Here is a 22,403-nt window from a genome sequence, read left to right as displayed (position 1 = left end):
CGATTTTAGGCCGCTTCATATAAGAACTGTGTTTGAAAAATAAACCGACCACCCCGGCCTTTCTGTCAGGGGAGTGGCTGTGCGTCGTTAATGATGTCCATTCATATTTGATACAGCCAGTTTCTGGAGAAAATGGAATTAATGTGGCCGCAAAAGCCTTGAAACTACATATGAAAGCAATATCGCTGCTTATATACGTCACGCCCAGCTGTCAACACATTGCGTTCCTGAGATTCCTCATTGACGTAAGCTCAGCTGGTGGTGACTCGACTCGTACTAACCACGAAACATTAAATATCAATAAAATAAAAATAAAAATAAACGTAATTGACATTCAGTTTCTGTTGTGCGACGGGCAGATGCAGCCACCCCCCCTACCCGGAAATGTAGTCTCTGGGTTGTTTGATTCGTTTCTAACGCTTATTTTGGGTATTTTACTCTTTGGGTATACTCTTTGGGTATATTTGTACATTTCCACCTTCAGTCGATGCTTCATATCCATATGAGTGAAAAGGCCGGGGTGATCGGTTTATTTTTCAAACACAGTTCTTATATGAGGCGATCTAAAATCCCCCTATGGAGATTACAATGCAAATAAAAAGTACATGAACCTGTGGACTGACGCCCTCTACTGACAGTAGAGGGCAGTGACGTCAGGACTTCGTTGCTCTATAGTAAATGATAATAAAGAAATCGCCGTGATGTTTTAAAAATAAAATAAATCATATTTAGCCACTTGTTCGAACAAGTGGCTAAATATGTATTTTTTTAAATTTTAAACAAATCACGGCGATTTCTTTATTATCATTTACTAGTCCTACTAGACCACAGGAAATTAAATTTGGCCACGAAAGAGCACAGGATCTATTGAATGTGAAGAGGGAGGTACTAGGGTCTAGGGGGCTACCAGTGTTGTAGGCTCAATCGTCAGTTTGTCGCATCCTCCTTGTCGCCCGGGGCATTTTGCGTATTCAACGCCCCGTCCAAATAATAGCCCAACTGAATGAATGGACCAACTGGGAACTGGCCAATGACCTGAACAAACCTGTTAGGCCATTACACACACGCTCACTGAGTCCTCCTACCTGGGTGCAGCTTGTTTCAGGTTGGACACGGGGCCAAAGGAGGAGTAGTACAGCTGGATGTGGCTCCCCGTGGGGCCACGCAGGTACCTGAGGGCCCCTCCTCTGAGGGCCCCTCCTGCTGCACCCGCAAGACCAGGCTGCTGTCTGCAGGACAGAAGAACAAACCAATGCATTCTTGAAATCACTCGTATGGATCACGCAAATGACTGAAGACTGAACTACACCAACGGTTCCCAAGCCCCCCCCCTGTTTTGGTTGTACATGATGTGTTCCTTAAATAATATATGTTCCAATCAGAAGGGTCATTGAGTGATACTTGGTTCCCAAACCACTGACCAGAGGTCCTTGAGGGAGTTCCAGGGGGTCCCCAGCTAAATGATAGTTTGAAACCAACTGGACCCTTATGGGTCTGTAACTCTGAGAGCGTACAAATGAACCCTAACGGGTCCATTTGGTTCCATTTGTACGCTCTCAGAGTTAAATTAACATTGATTTTACAATATAAATTGGGGTCTCTGAGATAGAAATTTAAATTAAATGGGGGGTCCGTAGATTAATGCATGTCAAACCTGAGGGTCCTTGAAATTAATCGGGTTGAGAATCACTGCTAGAGCCGTAAGAATCTTCTCTCATGGGGGTCCCTGGCATATCTTTTCAAATGGGGGTCAGCGGGGCTGATAAGTGTCAATTTGGGGGTCCTTGACATGAAAACGTTTGGGAACCAGTGATTCAGGGGGCATGTTTATGAGTGAATGAATGAATGAATGAATGATCGAATGATTGAGTGAATGAATAAATGAATGAATGAATGAATGAATGAATGAATGATCGAATGAATAAATGAATTAATGATCAAATGATTGAGTGAATGGATGAATTAATGAATGAATGATCGAATGATCGAGTGAGTGAGTGAGTGAGTGAGTGAGTGAGTGAATGAATGAATGATCGAGTGAGTGAGTGAGTGAGTGAGTGAGTGAATGAATGAATGATCGAGTGAGTGAGTGAGTGAGTGAGTGAGTGAGTGAGTGAGTGAATGATTGAATGATTGAGTGAGTGAGTGAGTGAGTGAATGAATGAATGAATGAATGAATGAATGAGTGAGTGTACTGCCGGTCACCTGAGAGGAGCAGTATCTCCTGCCCCAGCGGTTCGATCGTTGTCGCCACGCGAGCCGTCGTCACCGGCATCGCCGTACCAGCTGCCCCGGCGGCGGTGGTGGCTTTGGCGGTCCGGCGCCCGGTGCCGCTGATTGACGTGTCTGAGTCGCTGGTCCAAGCCCTGATACGACTGGTCAAGGAGGTCCGACTCAAACCAGTCCCTGGGCAGGGTAAGGGTCACCATGCACAGACCCAGCGGGGGCTGAAAGACACAGAAGACATGAGTAGACCAGCTGGGCCAGTGGTTCCCAAAGTGGGGTCCGGGGACCGCCCAGGGGTCCTTGAGGGAGTTCCAGGGGGTCCCCAGCTAAATTATAGTTTGGAAACTAATGGACCATTATGGGCCTGTAAATCAGGCAAATGGAACCAAATGGACCCGTTGTCCATTTTGTTCACTCTCAGAGTTAGATTAACATTGATTTTACTATATAAATGGGGGTCCCAGAGATAGAAATGCCATTAAATGGGGGTCCCAGAGATAGAAATGCCATTAAATGGGGGTCCGCTGACGCATGTCGAACTGGGGGGGTCCTTGAATTTAAACAGGTTGAGAATCACTACTAGAGCCGTAAAAATATTGTCTTATGGGGGTCCCTGGCATTACCTCTTAAAATGGGGGTCCCTGGCATTACCTCTTAAATGGGGGTCCGTGGCATTACCTCTTAAGATGGGGGTCCCTGGCATTACCTCTTAAAATGGGGGTCCCTGGCATTACCTCTTAAATGGGGGTCCGTGGGCTAATTAGTGTCAATTTGGCACTGTACTGGCATGCAGGACCATTATGAACATTTCATGTCACGATTATTTTGGCCCAAATAATTGCACTACTGTAGCTATTGTGAGGAAAACGTAGTGTGTGCACACGCACACACGCGCACACACACACGCACGCACACACACGCCGGTACCTGTGTAACGCAGGAGGCCTTGTGCTCCTGGGTGTCTTTGAAGGCGTGCAGGGTGATGCAGGTGGCCCCGGCGCTGCTGCTGCTGCCGTTGCCGCGCACGTGGAACAGCGCTCTCACCCGGTACCGCTCCTCTCCCCCCTCCCCCCGCTCTCTGACCACGCCCCCCGACAGGAGGGACGCCAGCAGCGGAGGGGACAGAGGAACCACGGCCTCTGACATCAGCTGTGAAGAGAGAGAGAGAGAGAGAGAGAGAGAGAGAGAGGAGGGTCGAGGTCAAGTCTTAGAATAGAAGGTCATCTCCTTGATTTCCTGTTTAGCAGTGTTTACATATCTATGTTGTCTGTCTTGAAGGACTACTATCGACAGAGAGACAGAGAGACATATCTATGTTGTCTGTCTTGAAGGACTACTATCGACAGAGAGACAGAGAGACATATCTATGTTGTCTGTCTTGAAGGACTACTATCGACAGAGAGACAGAGAGACATATCTATGTTGTCTGTCTTGAAGGACTACTATCGACAGAGAGACAGAGAGACATATCTATGTTGTCTGTCTTGAAGGACTACTATCGACAGAGAGCGCCGTTTAATCCAGGATTATTACATTTAATCCCACTTCCTTGTGCTTGTAATCAGTCTGTCTGTCTGTCCTAACCCTGGCTGTCTGTCCTAACCCTGGCTGCCATCTCTGTCTGTCTGTCCTAACCCTGGCTGTCCTAACCCTGGCTGTCCTAACCCTGGCTGCCATCTCTGACCAAACTACCCATATCGACCTGAACCGGACTGTCTGTCTGTCTGTCCTAACCCTGGCTGCCATCTCTGACCAAACTACCCATATCGACCTGAACCGGACTGTCTGTCTGTCTGTCCTAACCCTGGCTGCCATCTCTGACCAAACTACCCATATCGACCTGAACCGGACTGTCTGTCTGTCTGTCCTAACCCTGGCTGCCATCTCTGACCAAACTACCCATATCGACCTGAACCGGACTGTCTGTCTGTCTGTCCTAACCCTGGCTGCCATCTCTGACCAAACTACCCATATCGACCTGAACCGGACTGTCTGTCTGTCTGTCCTAACCCTGGCTGCCATCTCTGACCAAACTACCCATATCGACCTGAACCGGACTGTCTGTCTGTCTGTCTGTCCTAACCCTGGCTGCCACCTCTGTCCAACTACCCATATCGACCTGAACCGGACTGTCTGTATGTCTGTCTGTACAATTTAAAGCAAGGCTTTTGCACACCTACAGGCGACAGGTGAGTAAAAGAGGGTACGGTGCCCGACAATGAAAAAGGAACAAACACCCGCACACTGTCTTCAAATGCAGTGAACCAACTTTAATTAGGGAAACAGCAACGTTTCGGCCTATGCGGCCTTCATCAGGTTATCTTTATGGCTATAAAGATAGAGAGAGGGCCTCAGTAAACTAGAATCACAGGTAGACCTGTCTGTGAGTGACTACTGTCTTACCTGTGTAACCGAATAAGGCCCAAACGAAGCCCGGATGCCTGGTTTGGCGGCCTGCCCGGGCGGGGGCACCAGCAGCAGGCTCTGGGAGAAGGAAAAGGGGCTGGAGTTGGAGAAGAGAGGCCCCAGCTCCACCTGGGACAGAGGCACGTACCTCCAGGGAGGAGGCACCACAGACATCTGGACAGGCAGGGAGAGAGGGAGCGGGGGCTGGGGGAGGGCTGGAGGGACTGGGCGAGGTGAAGGAGGTACCACATGTCACCAACAGAAGAATGACCTTGAGTCCCCAGTCAAAAAAACACGTGATTTGGGGCCCTAAAGATGAGTACAAAATGAAAATCAACATCCTAATACTGTCCAATAAGGCAGGGGTTCTCAACGTTTTTGGCCGGGGACCCCCGAAAATGCTTTGGCAACGTCTCGGGACCCCCGCCCCGCCCCCTCCCGACCCCCAATATAAATTGACTGCTACAATAACCTTAAACCATTTTGGGCGGGAACCCCTTTTGGTGTTTTAAGCATTGTTATAATTTAGCTATTGAAAAATAGCAGATCTACAAGCTCATAGCGCGCCACCGATTGGCGCGCTACGAGCTTGTAGGTCTGCTATTGAAAAATCGTGAAAATAAAATTTAAAAACGTCTTTTTTTTTTTTTTGAAAATAATTTGGGGACCCCCTAAAATAATTTGGCGACCCCCCGAGGGGTCGCGACCCACGGGTTGAGAACCCCTGCAATAAGGGAGGGGGTGAAATTATGATAGGCAGTTGCTAGTGTCAAAATAGTCAAAAAACACTTTTTAAATATTTGTTTTAAATAGACACTTGGCTATTCAAAATTGTATTTGTCGCAAAGTGACTGCAAAAAATGCCGCTATTTGTTTCAGAAAAGCGTTATACTCTGTATAACATGAATATGACGATGCAACAGCCCTCGACACAGACCCATTGGATAACAAAATGGTACCATTTAATCATGAACATTAGTGAGGACCAATTGTGAAGATTGGATGAAAATGGGTGACGTCGTTCTGTCAAATAAATTGCTCGGAGTGTGTATAATAGGCCTACAAAATGAACTTACCAAATACATGCCGTATGCCCATATATTTGAATGTACCGGTATGTTTTTTCTTGTCTTGTCTGTGTTGTGGATTGTTTCTAGTGTAAACAAGGCTCACCTGCTGTAAGGATCCAGAGCAGTGCCAGCATCCTGTCTCTGACTCTATCCCCACAATGCATCGGGCCAGTTTTCATCTCCCATCACTACAGTCCTGGGGTTTCACAAGAAACATGTATTGTCGTATCTTAATCCATTCACAGTTATCATCACACTTATGATGAATTGAACATGGTGGACACTATTGTAAACAAGTGCAATGCTTTATGGTGTCGTCTGTCAGGCACACGTGGAAAGGACTCAGGATGCAGACACAAAAAGTGACTGAAAACGGGTTTTAATCCACAAACTTCAAAAACAGGCAAGGGGCAGGCAAAAAAGCAAAACAGTAGAATGCAAAGGTCAAGATCCAAAGGCAGTCAGCGAGGGCAGAAGTACCGAGGGCTTGGCAAAAACCGTGGTCTAGAAAAAGCAAAACAGATATCAGTATGGGAAAGGCAAGTCTTGAATAGTGCTTGGAAGGTCACAAGACAATCTGGCAAGGATTGCAGAGAGACTGAGGGCTCAATTTTTGCCACCGCTAAACCCCTTATCCCTAAACTTCTTTGCCTTTTTTTACTATTTTGATTTTTTTTTTTGAATAGTTCAACTAGACAATCTACATTGACACGTTGTGAGCTTGTAGACTGGCCATTTTAACTATTCAAAAATGTTTTGCAAAATAGTAAAAAAAGACAAAGAAGTTTAGGGATAAGGGGTTTAGCGGTGACGAAAATGGAGCCCTGAGACTTAAATACTATGGGCATGATTGCAGGGGATAGAATGCAGGTGGTTCAGACACACCCACTCCCACTCAGACTGTGACAGTCGTCCATAGTCAACAGTTTTGTATTGAGTTGTGCTTGAAATCCTACTATAAATGCGCCACGTCTCTGTCTGCGTGCGTGCGTGCGTAAATGGTAAATGGTGCATTTATATAGCGCCTTTATCCAAGGCGCTTTACATAGATTGTGCATTACATTCACCCATTCACACACACATTCATACACCGATTGCGGCGGAAGCCATGCAAGGTACCAACCAGCACATCGGGAGCAATTTGGGGTTCAGTGTCTTGCCCAAGGACACTTCGACATGTAGCCAGGAGGAGCCGGGATTCGAACCGCCGACCCATGGATCATTGGACGACCTGCTCTACCTCCTGAGCCACAGTCGCCCCGTGTGTGTAACACACATAACTGGAGAACCGTTTGACCCACCGACTTCACATTCGACACACGTGATCCACACCCCCGCAGCGTCGCAGTCCCTCCCCCTTTCATGACGACGCCAGGCCCAAGGACTGTCTAAAGAGGACGAGACGCGAAGACCGCACGGGCGACGCCATGTTGCTCCATGGTGCTCCATGGAAGGAAAGAAACATGCGCAATGGGCTATATGCAGCCAACACTTCCGCGTTCAGCTTCCTTGGTCTCAACTGCGCATGTTTCTTTCCTTCCATGGAGCACCATGGAGCAACATGGCGTCGCCCGTACGGTCTACGGTGGCCTTCGTGTCTCGTCCTCTTTAGACAGTCCTTGGCCAGGCCCAGGAAATTAATCCCAATGCATTTTTCCCATAGACATTTCAAAAAGTATTTATTTAAAGACCTTTAAGCGTCGTACGAAGCCAACTTGAGTCGTGACAAATCATGACAACAAAAAATGTGTAACCTGCCGTTTTTTTCTACTTTCTAATTCTTTGTTTGGCCCAAAACATTGTGTTTATTGTCATGATTTGTCACGACAAGAGTTGGCTTTGTCCGCGGCGTAAACGTCTTTAAATAAATACTTTCTGAAAAGTCTATGAGGAAAATTAATGGGGATTTATTTTCCGGGTCTCTCGAGGGGGCGGGACTACGACGCTCTATAGAGTCGGTCGGACCCACAGTTCTCCAGAACCACCACAAAAGGCTCTGGTCAGCCTCTGCCAGTGGGCCTAATGAGGCAAACTCCTTTCACCTGGGCCAGGCTCTGCCAGTGGGCCTAATGAGGCCAACTCCTTTCACCTGGGCCAGGCTCTGCCAGTGGGCCTAATGAGGCAAACTCCTTTCACCTGGGCCAGGCTCTGCCAGTGGGCCTAATGAGGCCAACTCCTTTCACCTGGGCCAGGCTCTGCCAGTGGGCCTAATGAGGCCAACTCCTTTCAACTGTGCAATTTCCAGCCTCTGCCTCAGCCAATCAGGCTCTGCCAGTGGGCCGAATTGATTGCCAAGTACACTTTTCACAGTCAGTTTGCAGTCTTCAGACACAGGCACATACACAGATCTCCATGTGGGACACAGGCTGACAGTTAAAACGGGTACTATGACAACGCATATCATTAGGTTCCCAAGTTGCATCGTTCCCAAGTAGGCCAGTGGCCGACTGCACGTACAGGTCTAGTGTACTGTAATTCTCCAATCTGTTTATACTTCAATCAAACAGTTCACACATGCACTATAAATTGTCAGTCAATCTCTCTCTCTCTCTCTCTCTCTCTCTCTCTTAGTTCAATTCAATGGGGCTTTATTAGCATGAGAAAACATACCTTTACATTTACAGGAACAAAACAATCAACGTAGAAATGTGTACACAGCTATTACACTGAAACTGATAAAAGACAACTTACAAAAACCATAAGAATTGTGCATTTTGTTCCATCATGTCAATGCTCTCTCTCTCTCTCTCTCTCGCAGCACCCCTTTGCTCCTGCATGCGTCTCAGTTGTGTGTCCACTCCTTACCTGTATACGTGTGAACTAAATCCATGTCAGTTGCGGTCATGCTGTGGTCATCATCATCTCCTCCTCCTCCAGGCCCCTTTGGTTGGGTTGTGTCCAACTTTGCTGTGCAGTAACAATAATTCCACAATCCTCCCCGCTCAGAGCTCCTACCGACCGGGGATTTAAAATCACAAAACATGTAATCCTTCCAAGCAAAAAAATAAATAAAAAATGAATACAAACAATACAACATAAGCCAACTAAAGTGTTTCCTCCTTTGTTTATTCCTATTTTGTAACAGTTCCCCCTTCTTCTTGCTATATGTTCTCCATAGTCTGCTCCCTCATTCTCTCCCTCATTTCCTTTCACTCTCATCTCTCTCTCTATCCGTGTGCCAGATTCATACATTCATTTAAAACGGTAAATAATCCTCTGTCCACGGCATCTCTCTCTCCTCCCTCCCTCCTCCCTCCATCTCTCTCTCCTCCCTCCCTCTCTCCCTCCTCCCTCCCTCCATCTCTCTCTCCTCCCTCCCTCTCTCCCTCCTCCCACGGCATCTCTCTCTCCTCCCTCCCTCTCTCCCTCCTCCCACATGTCTCTCCCTCCTCCCTCCCTCTCTCCCTCCTCCCTCCCTCTCTCCCTCCTCCCACATGTCTCTCCCTCCTCCCTCCCTCTCTCCCTCCTCCCTCCCTCCCTCCCTCCTCCCACATGGCATCTCTCTCTCCTCCCTCCCTCTCTCCCTCCTCCCACATGGCATCTCTCTCTCCTCCCTCCCTCCCTCCCTCCCTCCTCCGACATGTCTTCAGAGCCAGTGTTGATTCCGTCAAGCTCACAAGTTCGAGCTTGTAGATCGGCTATTTTCAGCAAGTGTAATTTCATAATGACGGCCAAAATACATTTTAGTCGACTAAATCAACTGTAGATTTCGGCGACTAAAATGGTACGATTAGTCGACTACAACTAGACTAACACTAAAACATTCCAGGTGACAAAAATGTGACTAAAACTAAATGAAAACTATTCAAGAGACTGTGACTGAAACTAAAATCTAAATTTTCTGTCAAAATCAACACTGTCCTCTCTCCTCTTCATCGTGCAGCCTGAAGAACAGAGTTCTCCTCATCGCTCCAATGCTATATCTTGCGCCTTATCCCTAAACCTATTTTCTGTTTTAACTATTTGAAAAAAACCTTTTAATATAGTTAAAATTAATCTACAAGGTCACAACGTGTCGATGTAGATCGGCTAGTTGAACCATTTTAAAATGTTTTTCAAAATAGTAAAGAATGGCAAATAGGTTTAGGAATACGGGGTAAGGGGTGACGCAAGAGTATGAGCCCACATATCCTCACTGACGGGCAGACACCGCTTATGTCCATATTTGAACTTTTTGTGTCATTCTGCATACATTTTATTTTCATAAATGAATGCCCTACACATACTACAGTGTCACACAATAAAGTAGCAGATCTGCATGCTCTAATTCAGGGGTTCTCAACCCGTGGGTCGCGACCCCTCGGGGGGTCGCCAAATTATTTTGGGGGGTCCCCAAAATATTAAAAAAAAAAAAAATCTTTTTAAAATTTTATTTTCACGATTTTTCAAAAATAGCAGACCTACAAGTTCATAGCGCGCCACTCGGTGGCGCGCTATGAGCTTGTAGATCTGCTATTTTTCAATAGCTAAATTATAACAATGCTTAAAACATCAAAAGGGGTTCCCGCCCAAAATGGTTTAAGGTTATTGTAGCAGTCAATTTATATTGGGGGTCGGGAGGGGGCGGGGCGGGGGTCCCGAGACATTGCCAAAGCATTTCCGGGGGTCCCCCGGCCAAAAACGTTGAGAACCCCTCTCGAGCTTTTGCTACTTTTGCTATTTTTGAATTTGAATCTAGAAAGGTTTTGGACATATGAGGTTTCCACCCGATATGGACAATATATATTTTTCTGCAGCTGAAAGTCAGTAAATTCTGTCAAGTGACATCACACACACACACACACACACACACACACACACACACACACACACACACACACACACACACACACACACACACACACACACACACACACACACACACACACACACACACACACACACACACACACACAATGTGTGTAATTTCAGGCTTAGTAATGAAAGCCCAGCACTTGTCAGCTGAGGCTCACTCTAATGTAAAGGCTTTAACGCAAATCCCTTATTTCACTGTTAGCTGGACCCAGCTGCGTGCAGCCACAAGTTCAACCGCATGCGTGCGCGTGCATGCGTGCGTGCGTGTGTGAATGTGTGCGCGCGTGCGTGTGTGTGTGTCATCAATCATTAAACTCACAATGGTATCAAACACTGAAAACAGCAGATTTACAGAAAAACACTACTTCGGTTAATATATAGCCGTCATCACAAATGTGATGAGGTCAGCACATTTGGGCACATTTTGGCAAGTGGCTATGGCCGAATTTAGCCCAAGGAGTGTTTTTCGTGCAAAACTAATGCTTGCAATGGATTCAGAATCCACCCAGTTTGGGGTGCATACTTAGTTTAGACTAGTCATTGGTTAGACATGGGTTAAGGTTAGGTTTAGGTGTGCTGCCCCATGGGAGGTTAATGACATTTTGAGAATTTTGGGGTGCGCACTTGCGCACGCTTATGCGACGTACACCAAAAGTCCGAAATGTGAAAATCACCCGTTGCTCCAGACATGCGTTGCGTCGTGCTTGGGGTAGGATGTCGGACTAATGACTGTCGGACTGTTATAGTAGGCTATGTCGGAACTTATGCCTGTTCAGCAGCTGTCACAAAGTTTCCCAAGGGAAAACACATTTGTGAAGAAAGCTAGTGGTAAGCTCTTTTTTTTCTCCAGATTTGCCATTCATTTAGCTACTTTTCCCTTAGGGCCCTTATTAAATGGTTTCATGGTTGCCTGTTCTGACTGTGTATTATTGCTGTGGGTGGGTGGGGCTTAGCAATCAGAAATCAACTAGTCACAGCATTCGGTAATCATCATTCAGTTATTGTCACAGTTTGGTTCAAACCAGTGTTACTTTGGGCTATTATAACTTAAGTCATTTGTTGTTTAATTCATTGGTTCTCAATAATTCATGTCAAGCACCCCCAAGTATTTGGCCACAGACCAGATTTTGAGCCACTCTGAGAATTATGGGGGTCCTTGACAGACATTTAACTTTAAGAACCACTGTTCTGTTCTTGTTCTACACCCCTGTGTGTGTGTGTGTGTGTGTGTGTGTGTGTGTGTGTGTGTGTGTGTGTGTGTGTGTGTGTGTGTGTGGTGTAATAGAGCAGCAGAAGGGGATTAGACAACCAACATTGAGAGAGCTTTAACAGAGGGGAGAAAAAAAAGGAGAAAAAAAACCTACAACATTAAAATATGACTAAACATATCCCCCGTGTACCTCCAGAGTAGACCACAGCAGCATGTGACTAAACATATCCCCCGTCTACCTCCAGAGTAGACCACAGCAGCATGTGACCACTGTTTCTAAACATATCCCCCGTCTACCTCCAGAGTAGACCACAGCAGCATGTGACCAGTGTTTCTAAACATATCCCCCGTCTACCTCCAGAGTAGACCACAGCAGCATGTGACCAGTGTTTCCCCACACAGAACAAACAGACACTTCATCTTTCTACTGTCTGCCATTATATTAATTTGGTTTGTAGGCGATAGTGGAATGTAGTGAGTAATGACGATGGGAACCAGAGTGATACAGCCTAAGGGGCGACTCACACGGTCGCAACAGATACATCTTGCCCCAATGCATTTCCAATGGGAGTCACATAGTTTGACAACATTTGTGTTGTATGAGGGGGGGGGGGGCAGTCGAAACACAGCCGAAAGCCATACAACAGCCTGTAGTCCAAAATGTTGTATCAAACCATGTGACTTCCATTGGAAATGCATTGGGGCGGCCATGACACTTACATCTTGCTTACATCTAGTATGCTAGATCGAAAGGTGTGAGTGAGGCCATAGGGTGCACTCACACGGTTAATGCAATGCTCTGTGCTCGTTGGATCAATGCTGTGTTGTGTCATGGCCGCCCAATGCATTTCCAATGGAGGTCACATGGTTTGACATAACATTGTGTTGTATGAGGGGGAGGGGCGCAGTCGAAACACAGCTGAAAGCCATACAACAGACCCCTCCCCCTATGTTGTGTCAAACCATGTGATCTCCATTGGAAATGCATTGGGCGGCCATGATACTACACAGCATTGATCCAACGAGCACAGAGAATTGCATTAACCGTGTGAGTGCACCCATAGGCCGAGCTCACACCTTTCATGCAATTCTCTGTGCTCGTTGGGTGTTGTGTCATGGCCGCCCAGCGGCCCAATGCATTTCCAATGGAGGTCACATGGTTTGACCCAACATTGTGTTGTGTGAGGGGGAGGTGTGAGCTCAGCCTTAGGCTGAGCTCACACCTTTCATGCAATTCTCTGTGCTCGTTGGGTGTTGTGTCATGGCGCAGTCGTCCGCCCCTCCCCCTCACACAACACAATGTTGGGTCAAACCATGTGACCTCCATTGGAAATGCATTGGGCCGCTGGGCGGCCATGACACAACACCCAACGAGCACAGAGAATTGCATTAACCGTGTGAGTGCACCCTTAGTGGGTAGTAGGGTACCATGACCAGCAAGTTACAGTACTTGCAGTCTAGCATCCCTATTCTTGGGGGGATATTTGCTGACAATATAGCGGATATACAAGCTCTCAATGCTACACAACGTGACAAGTTGTGAGCTTATAGAGGGTATGGGCAGGCATTAAGTAAATGGCAAATCGAGTGGCAAAGTGAGTTTAACATTGTTTAATGCCATTTCATGCTATCAGACAGGACTTTTCTGTTTGGATGTATGGGCTGGCTGTCAAGGCCAGAAAGTCGTTTTTTGCCACTCAGTAGGCGTTCTCGCATAACTTCCGGGTATGATGATGATGTCACGTGCATATTTTTGGCAAAGAGATTTGGTGTTGAGGAGAAGAAAGAGTAGTCCAAGTATAGCGCCAAAAGTATTGAGGGTTTAATTGCCTAAAAGAACTTTGCAAATTCATGTAGTGCTCAACAACCTGCTGTAGCTTCACTTCACTGTCCTCTTCATGCTCAACAACCTGCTGTAGCTTCACTTCACTGTCCTCTTCATGCTCAACAACCTGCTGTAGCTCAACAACCTGCTGTAGCTTCACTTCACTGTCCTCTTCATGCTCAACAACCTGCTGTAGCTTCACTTCACTGTCCTCTTCATGCTCAACAACCTGCTGTAGCTTCACTTCACTGTCCTCTTCATGCTCAACAACCTGCTGTAGCTTCACTTCACTGTCCTCTTCATGCTCAACAACCTGCTGTAGCTTCACTTCACTGTCCTCTTCATGCTCAACAACCTGCTGTAGCTTCACTTCACTGTCCTCTTCATGCTCAACAACCTGCTGTAGCTTCACTTCACTGTCCTCTTCATGTAGTGCTCAACAACCTGCTGTAGCTTCACTTCACTGTCCTCTTCATGTAGTGCTCAACAACCTGCTGTAGCTTCACTTCACTGTCCTCTTCATGCTCAACAACCTGCTGTAGCTTCACTTCACTGTCCTCTTCATGTAGTGCTCAACAACCTGCTGTAGCTTCACTTCACTGTCCTCTTCATGCTACATGGTGCTCCTTCCTTTTTTTGCTTTCAATAATATTTGTGTTGATTTTTACATTTTATGGAAAAAAAAGGAAATAAACACAGATCATACACGTTGCAAAACAAAGGACACAGTCACATACAAATACCGGTAAGACAGGAAGCGACCTCACCTCGCCCTAAAGGGCGAGGTCGCTTGCACGCATCCGCCTCATTGACGGCAGACTGCTGGACGAGCGATGGCTTTGCTGTCCGTCCTTATAGTTTAGCGCATAACATTAGCTGCTGTTGTGTTAGTGAGGCATCCTTGACTGTTCATGCCATTGATTGCTGAGCCAATCAGGACTAGTCCCATAGGCTAGAGAGGCATACCGTTGCTTAGAGACGAGGCAACCAATCAGGACTAGCAGCAAAGTCGTCATTAAATTTGAGTAAGACATAAGTCAGGTTTCACCTGACAAAAAGTCAACCAAAGAACAAGATTCCTGTACAGGATCTCCTCACTGGTCAACAAATACACTAACAGGAGCCCTTGTAAAAGGTTTCTTCGACTATGCTTGCACCTCTTGGTACCACAGCACCTCAAAGGCCCTAAAAACTAGGCTGCAGACTTCCCAAAACAAACTGGTCAGGCTAGACTAGGCCTCACTCCAAGAACCCACCTCACCCCTGCCCATTTTGATAGGCCTGAATGGCTTAGGGTTGACGATAAGAAAAATATAGCTGCAAGCAGCGATAAGGCGGGACCAAGAAAGAAGACAATACACAATAAGAACAATATGCACAAATAAGAATCACAGGCTGAGTTGTCGTTACCCGGATTTGAACACACAACCTTGTGGTCTGAAGGCGAGAGCTCTACTGACTGAGCTAAAGCTGGGGAACACTAGACTGTAAGAGGGGGGGAAGAAGAAAAATGGAGGGGGGAGAAGGGGGGAGAAAGAAAAGAGAAGAAAGAAGAGAAAAGGAGAGAAAACTTGAGAAAATGGAAGGGAATGGATGCAATTCTAACTCAGCTTCATGTACAATCCTGCTGCAAGCGATAATGTATCCGAATATTTTCAAAAAGCACTGAAATGTTAAAACTAGCGTTTCTAGGAAGGGGAAGTACGGATCCCAGTGTCACCAGTTCAAGCCCCGCTTTAAGCAAACTGTATGAGTAGACTTTACAGCAAACCTTCAGTGTCCCCGGTTCAAGCCCCGCTTTAAACAAAACTGTATTGAGTAGACTTATGACAGCAGTGAATGGTAAACGTTTAGCATTGGATTCAGAGTGATTTCACGTAACTGCTACAGTCAACCAAATTATTTTTCTCTGCAGGGAGTCAAGTATGCGTTTACTGAATGTCATCATTCATCAGCATGCTCACATATAGTTATATATCTGCTGTCTTTGCATAAACACCTTGGTTCCTGCTTTAAGGAACTGACAAGCCCTTCCAGCACATAATGTTTGATCATTTTGTAAAACCCAAGTTTAAAGCATACAATTCTGTATTGTGTAGGCCATTCTGTAGCTCATTATTAAATGTGACAATTGTTATTGAGTCATAACAAATCTTTCAAATATCACTTAATCAAATTAAAGTAGCCTACCACCATTATGACTTACACTAAAATACAGTAGCATACACATACCCTATCCCATCCTATTCACACAGGAGGCAAATCAATTCTAATTACTATATAAAATATATGAACCATGTTAGGTTATTATTAATACAAGTAAACATTATATGGACAGGGTTTGAGCCACTGCAATTTCCTGACATTTGGACATTTAAACATCACCCTCTAGTCTAGTCCTAGAGTATCCTATAGGAGGAGGTGAAGACATGGTGGAAGACCATCTAGAGGTCATTGTTGTCTATTCTGACACCTGCCACACAGCCTCTTTGGACACAGTTTTCAACAGCTTCAGTGAAATTGTTCATTTGTTTAATGGATAGTGTGACAATGCATTTAGACAGACAGCAGCGCAGGGATGTGACCCTGATTCTAGCTATGTAGAATGTACCAACTACCACTGCTTGTTTTCTGACATCATCCGTACTTCATGTCAATACAGAAAATATTAAAATAGGGAGGAGTAACCTGTGTTGCAATTAAATAATGAACCGCAATACTATAAAATCCTAACTAAGAGTATACAAATGGAACCAAATTGATCTGCCCTATCTTCTACAGAGCATAGGAGCAATACATAAATAAATCAGGTACAGTAAACATATCTGCAATGCATATTGTCTAAAATCATCAATCACTCATTTGATTTCTAACTGTTGTAGCATTTGGCCTATATACAGCATCAAACTCATTTTTACCCATTATAAAATGTTGCCTAGTTTGCCATTATCTAGGTGAATGGCCCATGCACCTGTCATTAATGGCTATGAGTCATTGAAAATATTGATTGGGGTCAGGGGACCCCCAGGGGTCCTTAAGTCAGTTCCAAGTGGTCCCCAACATACATATACAAATTATATATACATCAGAGCTATGTGAAAATAACCGATCTACAAGCTCACAGTGTTGGGTGAACTATTAGTCAGGGTGGAACAAAAAAACGTGTTAGACAAAATCTGCTATGTGAAAATAGCCAATCTACAAGCTTCTAGATTTGATTATTATAGGCTATTTGTCTAGCATGGACAATCTGTTAGAGATAGCACACAACTTATAGCCTATTATAAAATCCCAGGTTGATATAATACACAATCCTCTGTGATCACCAACTCACCAGAACATCTCACATTAAAAACGTTTGGATTGTCATGTTTTAAAGTGTTCTATTCATGCAACACTGAGCCTGTAAGCTGTGTGATGCTAACGCGCTAACGCCGTTAGCATGGTCTGCCTTGGTCAAATAAAAAACGGGCAATCTAGACACACAAGGTTACACGAGTTTATAATGTTACATCAAGTGTTTCTGTGGTAAACAACTCACTTTACTTGTGGTCTGCGCACACTGTACGTTGCTATGGTAACATAAACACAAATGCTGCTAATGTTATGGTCACCACCACTGTTAGCATGTGTGCTATCAGGCAAAAGCTCAGATAGATATAAAACTCCTGGCCAAAATGTCATACAAAACACAACACCTAAAATCGGAATGTTATTGTGACCTATTGAGCACAAACAGACCATCATGATTTTCTTGCTGGACCTATTGTCATGTGAATGAATGTACTGACGGAACAATGTGTGTGTGTCTTTAAGACCGGACTGTATAGAGAGGCGCACGCGCCGGAAGTAATACAACTACATGTGATATAAACAAGAGATGCAACTGTGAACCGAAGCCAAATAAATACTACCTCTACAGTTAAAGTACGTTGTCAAGAGTTACTCATTATATCGGTCATAACCTGCACATGGTGTCAGAAGTAAAGCTGAGAAGATGTCCAAGTTTAATCCTCCCGAAACCTTTGATTTCACCCGCCCGGAGCTGTGGCCGGAGTGGAGGCAGCTGTTCCAACGCTACCGGTTGGTAGCGAAGCTAAACCTGGAGGATGGTGCCGTTCAGGTTAGCACGCTGCTGTATGCACTCGACAAGGAGGCTGAGCAAGTTTTCAACACGCTACTTTTCGCGGTAGGGGAGGACAATAATGACTATGAGACTGTGTTGGGGAAGCTGAATAATTACTTTGTCCCGAGAGTGAACATTGTCCATGAGCGGGCTCGGTTTTACCTCCGCTCGCAAAAGAGGGGCGAGTCTGCGGAGGAATTCATACGGGCGCTCTATGCGCTGGCCGCGACCTGTCAGTTTGGTCCGGTGAAGATTGAAAATATTCGGGATAAACTGGTGATTGGGATCCTGGATAAAGAAATGTCGGAGAGGCTACAGCTGACTGCTGATTTGACACTGGAGAAGGCAGTGGAGCTGGTGAGACAGTCTGAGCAGATTAAGGGGCAAGTTAGCCAACAAGCTAAAGCTGGCTCGGGGGATGCTACATTCCTGAGCGAAGTCTCTCACACATGCGCTTGTAACTGTGGGGCTGCAGCATTATTGAATGAGGTGAGACACAATGCGCGCGCTGCGCCTTTCCAACAACAACAACACAGAGGACGAGGAGGGGCACGTGGCAGCGGCGGCTTCCAGGCGTCACGGCATCGCGACGGGGAAACAAAGTGCTTCAGGTGTGGGAGGGACCACCCGAACAGCGCGCAATGTGCAGCCAGGCAGGCGAAATGCAGAAACTGCCAGAAGATTGGGCACTTTGCGGTTGTGTGCCGCTCTGCAAGGGTGAATGAGCTGACAACGGTGGAGCAGCATGATGACGGCTACGACGGTTACACAGACGGACACTTCCTTGGTGAGGTGAAAACAACGTACCTCTACGTGACTGATTCCAATAAGCCATGGACTGTTAAATTGAACGTCTGTGACACTCCTGTCACTTTCAAGATCGACACTGGAGCAGATGCAAGCGTGATTTCGGACACCGCATTCCAGCAGCTCACACGCCGGCCCCAATTGTCCAGCAACTACAGAGCTTTCGAGAGCCCCGGAGGTAGGCTTAACTGTCTGGGACTGTTCTCTGCCGTAACCAAGTACAGAGGCCAGAAGTACAAGTTCAACATCCACGTGATCAAGACGGCTCATGGCAGCAACCTGTTGGGCCGTGATGTTGCGGCGGCGATGGGACTTGTGAAGAGAGTGGAGGAGGTGCAGAGCACGGAGGAGGTGCAGAGCACATTTGGGACGGATCTGGGTCTCTTAAAAATAAAGCCCGTGAGAATATCACTGCGGGACGATGCTGTCCCATACAGCATTACTACAGCAAGGAGAGTGTCTGCCCCCCTGCTTCCCAAAGTCAAGGCTGAGCTGGCCAGGATGCTCAAGTGCGGCGTCATAGAGGAGATCACGGAGCCGACGGAGTGGTGCGCTCCCATAGTTCCAGTTCCCAAGAAAACCGGGGAGGTGAGGATCTGTGTTGATCTAAAACGACTGAACACGGCTGTGAAGAGGGAGAGATTTGTTCTGCCCACCATAGATGACATATTACCAAAGCTGGCGGAGTCTCGAGTGTTTTCCCTGCTCGACGCGGCAAGTGGCTTCTGGCAAATTCCACTCGAGAGGGACACAGCCAAACTGACCACGTTCATCACCCCGGTGGGTAGATTCTTTTTCAAGCGGCTTCCTTTCGGGATCTCCAGCGCACCGGAAATCTTTCAGAGAGAAATGTCAGTGCTGTTCAGAGGCCAGGAGGGAGTAGAAGTGTACATGGACGACGTCTTGGTTCATGGCAGAGACGACAAAGAGCACGAGGAGAGACTCCAGAACGTTCTACATATCATGGAGAGCGCTGGTCTGAAGCTCAACGACAAGAAATGCTTCCTGCGGCAGAAACAGTTGAACTATTTGGGGCATCGGATCGACAGTGAGGGCATCCAGCCTGACCCCTCAAAAGTAAGCGCCATCACAGGGCTACAGCCACCATGTGACGTGCCAGGCTTGAGAATGTTCCTGGGCATGGTCCATTATCTCGGGCGCTTCCTGCCAAACTTGTCAGAAGTGATAAAGCCGCTCAACGACCTGCTGAAATGCGATGCCGTATGGACCTGGGACGCGCCACAGGACGGTGCATTCAATAAGGTGAAGCGACTTATCTCTACCGCACCTACACTGGCATTCTACGATGTGAACAAACCCACGGTAGTGAGTGCTGACGCGAGCAGCTACGGGCTGGGCGGAGTACTGCTACAGAGACACCCGGATGGACTGAAACCGGTGGCATTCTGTTCAAGGACACTGACTGATGCTGAGAGGCGCTACGCGCAGATAGAGAAAGAGTGTCTTGCTGCTGTTTGGGCCTGCGAACGATTTTCCACGTACCTATATGGCCTGGACAGCTTCACAGTCCATACAGACCACAAACCGCTGGTTCCGTTGATTAACAGCAAAGACCTTGATACTGTTCCCCTGAGATGCCAGCGGCTGCTGATGCGTCTGATGAGGTTCAACCCCATTGCAGAATACGTGCCTGGGAAAACATTGACAGTGGCTGACACGCTTTCCAGACAGCCATTATCTGTGATCCTGAGTGAGGTGTCGGACCTGACCAGTGATGTTTCAGCGTTTGAGGATGCAGCTCACGAGGCGTGGCCTGTGTCACCATCCAAACTAGAAAGGATCAAGCAAGAGACAAGAGCGGACCACGACCTGCTGGTGGTGAGCAGACTGGTCAAAGAGGGATGGCCGAAGTACGTGGGCAGTGTACCAGCGCAAGGCAAAGCATATCACCACTGCGGTCACAGCCTGTCAACATCGAAGGGTCTTGTGCTGTACGGAGACCGCATAGTGATCCCTCACAGTATGAGAAGAGAGATACTCCACCGGCTGCACGACGGACACCAAGGCATCAACAAGTGCAGAGAACGGGCACACATGAGTGTGTGGTGGCCCGGGCTGGAGACGGAGATTCAAGACCTGGTGACACAATGTCCCGAGTGCATGCGAGTCAGACCTACACAGAGAAGGGAGCCTCTGATTACAACGCCACTGCCACAGAGACCCTGGCAAACGATCGGTGCGGACATCTGTGAGTATGAGAAACAAAACTACTTGGTAGTTGTTGACTATTATTCTCGCTACATAGAAATAGCCCATATGCCTGACATGAAGAGCGAGACAACATGTTCTCGTCTGAAGAATATCTTCTCCAGGTGGGGCTGTCCAGACGAGCTCCACACGGATAACGCCAAACAGTTCACGAGCAGAGTGTTTGAAGATTTCACTGTTGCCTATGACTTTAAACTCATCACCTCTAGCCCTCACTATCCTCAATCCAACGGTGCGGCTGAGAGGGCGGTACAGACAGCGAAGAGGATTCTGCGTCAGGATGACCCGTTTCTGGCTCTCATGAGTTACAGGGCTACTCCACTACAAGCCACGGGTGCCAGTCCTGCACAGCTGATGATGGGCCGTCAGATCAAAACGACGGTGCCTACGGTCGATAAAGTGCTTTTGCCTAAGTGGCCCAACTTCACAAAGGTGCGTGAAGCTGATGCCAAGGCGAAGAGGAACTACAGGCAGGCCTACAACCGGCGCTACGGCGCCAGAGCACTTCCACCTCTCGGCCCGGGACAGAGCGTGGCGGTGAAACTCGACGGTGAGTCCGGCTGGACGACGGCGGCGACAGTTCAACGGCCACACCCGGCTCCGAGATCCTATCTGGTCCAGACGGACCGTGGGACCCTGCGGAGGAACAGGCGACACCTACGACCGACATTCCTTCCTGGGGAGGCGGAGAACGCGGAAGTGGGCGAGCAACCGCCTTCACCCCAGCTTACACCTCCAGGCTCGCCTGCCAGGGGAGCTGTGTCGCCTGCTAGAGAGACTGTTTCCCCTGTTCGTGAGCCTGTCCCGGCGGAGCCTGAGGGTCGTCTTCCAGAACCGGCTCAGGTAACTTCTAGGGGCAGAGTCGTCCGTCCACCTGAGCGGTTTAATGACTTTGTGTGTCGGTGACTTATAGCTTGCCATTATGGAGCAGAATAACCTCCGGCAGCTATAGAGGTGACTGGGTAGTCTACCCCATAACCTCAGAGAAAAAAAAAGACAGTCACTTGTTCAATGTTGGTTTATGCATTACTGTGCCTTTCTGTTTTACTTCTCCTACTTGCCTTTCTGAAAAGAAAAAATAATCAGAGAGGGGGGAGGGGGTGGTTTATTGTTTAGTATTACAGCACTTTGATTAATGCACTTTTCATTGATTGATTTGAACAGAGGATACTACTTTATATATCGCAGGCTAGCATTGTTTAGAGTCTATGTTATTTGCAGATCTGGAAGGACAATACACTAATTTTGTATTCACCAGTATACACTGTCTCTGACTCAAAGGAGGGGAGATGTCATGTGAATGAATGTACTGACGGAACAATGTGTGTGTGTCTTTAAGACCGGACTGTATAGAGAGGCGCACGCGCCGGAAGTAATACAACTACATGTGATATAAACAAGAGATGCAACTGTGAACCGAAGCCAAATAAATACTACCTCTACAGTTAAAGTACGTTGTCAAGAGTTACTCATTATATCGGTCATAACCTGCACACCTATAATTAATTTATTTGCATTTCCACTCGCCCATATAAATAAAAAGAAAGATGGCTGCCGTCAAGGCATTCCAGCTTCATTCCATTGGCCAGTTAATGAAGCCGGGATCTTCCCCAGCTTCCGTCATTGGTCAGTTAATGAAGCCTGGAGAGCCGTGAATGGTCAATTAATGAAGCCTCCTCCTGCGATTCGTCAGTTAATGAAGCTCAAAGC

General features: G+C 47.0%; 1 protein-coding gene across 1 annotated transcript in view; it reads right to left on the bottom strand.

Moving 5' to 3' along the window:
- Window positions 1-14,802, bottom strand: part of tmem132a (transmembrane protein 132A) — a gene marked incomplete at both ends in the record, with an annotated part of 30,770 nt that extends 15,968 nt beyond the window's left edge. Inside the window, 6 exons of the mRNA XM_079499582.1 lie at window positions 1,086-1,229; window positions 2,206-2,447; window positions 3,154-3,375; window positions 4,630-4,856; window positions 13,595-13,954; window positions 14,793-14,802. Of these exons, the coding sequence (XP_079355708.1) occupies window positions 1,086-1,229; window positions 2,206-2,447; window positions 3,154-3,375; window positions 4,630-4,856; window positions 13,595-13,954; window positions 14,793-14,802 (1,205 nt within the window). The remainder of the gene's footprint in view (window positions 1-1,085; window positions 1,230-2,205; window positions 2,448-3,153; window positions 3,376-4,629; window positions 4,857-13,594; window positions 13,955-14,792) is intronic.
- Between the last annotated feature and the right edge of the window lie 7,601 nt (window positions 14,803-22,403).

This window comes from Electrona antarctica (genome assembly GCF_951216825.1).
Source record: "Electrona antarctica genome assembly, chromosome: 4".
Taxonomy (NCBI): domain Eukaryota; kingdom Metazoa; phylum Chordata; class Actinopteri; order Myctophiformes; family Myctophidae; genus Electrona; species Electrona antarctica.
This window is presented reverse-complemented; position numbering and strand designations above follow the sequence as displayed.